Source organism: Eurypyga helias, unplaced genomic scaffold (assembly GCF_000690775.1).
Source record: "Eurypyga helias isolate BGI_N326 unplaced genomic scaffold, ASM69077v1 scaffold13946, whole genome shotgun sequence".
Taxonomy (NCBI): Eukaryota; Metazoa; Chordata; class Aves; order Eurypygiformes; family Eurypygidae; genus Eurypyga; species Eurypyga helias.
This window is the reverse complement of record NW_010258614.1, coordinates 1,707-5,570: the sequence shown is the minus strand read 5'-3', so window position 1 is coordinate 5,570 and position 3,864 is coordinate 1,707. Positions and strand designations below refer to the sequence as shown.

At 49.8% G+C, this 3,864-nt stretch overlaps 1 protein-coding gene across 1 annotated transcript in view; it reads left to right on the top strand.

The window, feature by feature from the left end:
• ERN1 (endoplasmic reticulum to nucleus signaling 1) overlaps positions 1-1,358 on the top strand; it is a 32,018-nt gene extending 30,660 nt beyond the window's left edge. Inside the window, exons 20-22 of the mRNA XM_010154402.1 lie at positions 526-649; positions 925-992; positions 1,152-1,358. Of these exons, the coding sequence (XP_010152704.1) occupies positions 526-649; positions 925-992; positions 1,152-1,358 (399 nt within the window). The remainder of the gene's footprint in view (positions 1-525; positions 650-924; positions 993-1,151) is intronic.
• Positions 1,359-3,864: the final 2,506 nt, after the last annotated feature.

Below are 3,864 nucleotides of genomic sequence, written 5' to 3'. Positions count from 1 at the left end.
CGATCTTGAATTCAGTCTCCCCTAGCTCTGGGGATGTTTGAGGCGCTAGAATCCACCACCTTACTGTGAGGAACGAAGAAGCCAAGTTGCAATACCAAGGTGGTAGCTCCTAGGAAGTTGGCTTAGTCTTACACATCTTTTATTGGAGGTTTAGAACGTGACATTGCCGACCTCAGTCGGAGCGAGGAAGACCTCCAGCAGCCACAGTAGCCAGGCAGGTTTTCAAGAGCAGGGCAGCCCACTGTAGCACTCCATCCTGATGGGAACTGGCTGAGGATCTGAGGCTCTTGCCAGCCTTATGTTCTACTATGTGACAAAAAGGCTGTGGCAGATGGTGAAACAGCTCATCATCTCGGAAACTTCTGTACCTCAGTCCCAAGCATAAACCACTGTACTGCACTTTGTCACGGAGTAGAATCGTAACTCCGTTATCAGGACGGGCTGTAACTGGCCAGAAGCAGCAATTTGAAAGTGTTGGGAAAAGCTTGGAAATAAAACTGGAAATAACCTGACTGTCTCTTCCAGGACATTAGTGACCGGATAGAGAAAGAATCTTTAGATGGTCCAATAGTGAAGCAACTAGAAAGAGGCGGAAGAGAGGTGGTGAAAATGGACTGGAGGGAGCACATCACTGTTCCTCTTCAGACAGGTAATGAATGGGATTTTGTCAGAGTGGAAAAGAGGTACACGCTGCTGCTCCCAGTGTGCTGGGACAGGCTAGTAAGGGTAACGCCGTCTGTTTTGGCACACGACCTTTACTTGTGCCAGCAGTGTGTGTCTTCAGATTAAAGTACATGTTTATGACATGTTTATGTATTGACACACCTGTAAGGACGTGTGACTGTAGGCACACACTGCACTGTTGAGGCCAGCAGCTCAAACTGCTTCAAAACACGAGACGACATCTCGTCATTTCTGTTGCAGACCTCCGAAAATTCAGATCGTACAAAGGAGGCTCCGTGCGGGACCTTCTGAGGGCGATGAGGAATAAGGTACAGGACTGCGTTCCCCACGCAACACACATGCCATGGCTCTGCCTCCTCCTGCTGTGTGTTACTTTGTCCCCGAGTACAGTACTTATGCACCCTGTACAGCTCTGTTCAAAACACCCCCTCTGACTGAGCTCTTCCCTGTTCTCTTCCCCTCCACAGAAGCACCATTACAGGGAACTGCCTCCTGAAGTGCAGGAGACCCTGGGCTCCATCCCAGACAATTTTGTGTGTTACTTCACAGCCCGTTTCCCTCACCTGCTCCTCCACACCTACAATGCCATGCGTATCTGCTGCCAAGAAAGACTCTTTCAGCATTACTATCATCAGGACTCTGCGGAGCTTAGCCTTGCAGGAGACAGTGTTTGAGAGGAGTGGGATGGAGATTTTTTCTCCGAGACTAACATTCCAAGCACAGGGTTGTGAAACAGGCCTACCTTTAGCTGGGAAAAGTGGGATCAAAGAGCTGAATTCTCTCTCTTGGAAGAAACTAAGCTTCCAAAAAGTGCCTTGTACCTCTGCCTGTGCTGGCTCAGGAGATGGCAGGAGCCCAGGGAGCGAGTGGTGACTTCAGGAAAGCCATGACCCGGGTGATGGAGTTTTTCCAAGGCAGTGAAAGTGGAGAGCAAAAGCTGGATAGAACCATCGCCCAGTATCCCTGTACTGTACGTGATTTTGTAAGGGACGTTTTACTACAATGAATCAGAATACAGTGACTGAAATGATGTAATTTCTAGAGTCTGGGGTCTGCAAACGGAGCCTTTTAGCTGCAGCGAATCATCAGAACCTGCTGTTGCGCTGCTGCCGCGTTACCTATCAGGCACAGCACCGCACTTGTGAAGGGAATCGTTTATCCAAAGAACAGGAGGGAGTGTACGATCCCTGGTTTAACCAGTACTGCCCTGATGGGAGGGAAAATGCCTCCCTCCTACCTGAGCATATACAGGGAAGTTCTAGAAAATACTGACTTGAGATGTCAGGTCAGGGGTTACCTACTCGCAAAATAAGCCTCCTTGTTTCAATATCACCCAGTATTCAGAGACGAGCTTCAACAGTCCTGGACGTACATCACCGTATCAGACCAGAAGCTGCTCCTGGGGAGGCACGGATTGATTTGCTGCTAGGCTTCCTCACCTTCCTCAGGGCTGCCAGGTGAAGAGGAGAGGTGAGTCCTGGGGAGAAGGAGCGGAACAGGAAAACAGGAGACGTACGGAACAGTGAGGTTAGCGGCGTTGGTTTTGGGTGTGTGAAGGCTGTAGAGAACCCTGGTTCCTGTTTGTATTGATTACAGCCGCATGAGCCTGTGTTTTCAAAGATGCAGTATTTCTTTTCACTGGGCCTAAAGCTGTGACAACATGAAGCATGTGTGAAGGGTGAAGAAATGCTGAATCCTGACCTGAGGGGGTGTTCTTTTACAATATATTTATTTAACATATTTATATTTATTTAATTTTTACTACAGTGTGGTATCAAATCAAGGAGGTACACGTATAAAGCACGCCCAATCCTTCCTAATTGGTTTTGTGTTTATGTTTCATCACGCTGTATCACCTGGAAGAGGAAAGTGATACTGCATCTTTCCCTGGATTCATGAAAGGAGAAGTTACTAAGTGGGATTTTGTATGACCATGCCTTTGTGTCTTAAACCAGTAAATTAGACAGCAATGTCTGCGATTGGGCGCCTGCAGCTACTTTTCCAGAGCTACTTTAGAGGAAGTTTTTTTCCTCGTTTAACAGCGTGCAAGAGCTGTTTACCCGAGATGCCAGCGGTGCAGGTGACCTTTCTTTCGCCTGAAAAAAGAAGGTTCAAAGCCTATTTCGTATTTTTGTATGTAAAGTTCTTTTGTAAGTAACTCTACCAAATAAAGACTCATGCTCCGATTAAAAACCTCTAGCAGCGGTCAGTGAGGATGTGTGCCCGGGGCAGTAGGCTGGGCTGCTGGGCTGCATGGACGGAGTGTTCGGAGAAGGTGGGCAGGGGCAGAGGGGACACCTCCAGCTGCGCTGGGCCTGCAGGAAAAGCTACCCAAAGCTACAACTGTTGGAGGAAACACCCCCACACCTGGTGGCATCAAGCCCCCTTGAAGGCCCAGGAACCTCATTACCTTACTCTGTCTGAGGCAGGAGAACAGGTCAGTGGGGAATGGTTGCATCCGGCAACGGTTTTAATTGTCGTGTGGTGCTGATACCCCATAAATGCGAAGTTGACGCAGGACCACGTGGTTGACAGGAAAAAGGCAGCTGTAGAATTGCTGTAGTTTGGAGCTATAGGGACCCCAGGGGTGCTATAGAGGCCAAGGGAGACCCCTGCTTGCGCAATAGAGGAGCCATAGGGACCCCGGTGGTGTTACAGAGACCATAGGAGATTCCTCTCACCCCCTAGAGGTGGTATAGGGACCTCGGGGGTGCTATAGAAGCCACAGGAGACCCACCCTGCACCCTAGGGGAGCTATAAGGACATCAGGGGTGCTATAGAGACCACAGGAGATTCCCCCCCACACCCCCCCCCCCCACACCCTAGAGGAGCTATAGGAACACCAGGGATGCTATAGAGACCGTAGGAGATCCCCTCCTCGCACTGTAGAGGAGCTATAGGGACCCCAGGAGTGCTATAGAGGCTATAGGAGACAACTCCCTTGCACCCTATGGAACTATAGGGATCCCTGGGGTGCTATAGAGGCCATAGGAGACACCCTCCTTGCACCATAGAGGAGCTATAAGGACTCCCGGGGTGCTATAGGGGCTACAGGAGACTGCCCTTTGCACCCTATAGACATCTAGGGACACCTGGGATGCTATAGAGGCCATAGAAGACACACACCCCCCGCACCCTATAGAGCTATAGGGACCCTTAAGGTGCTATAGAGGCCATAGT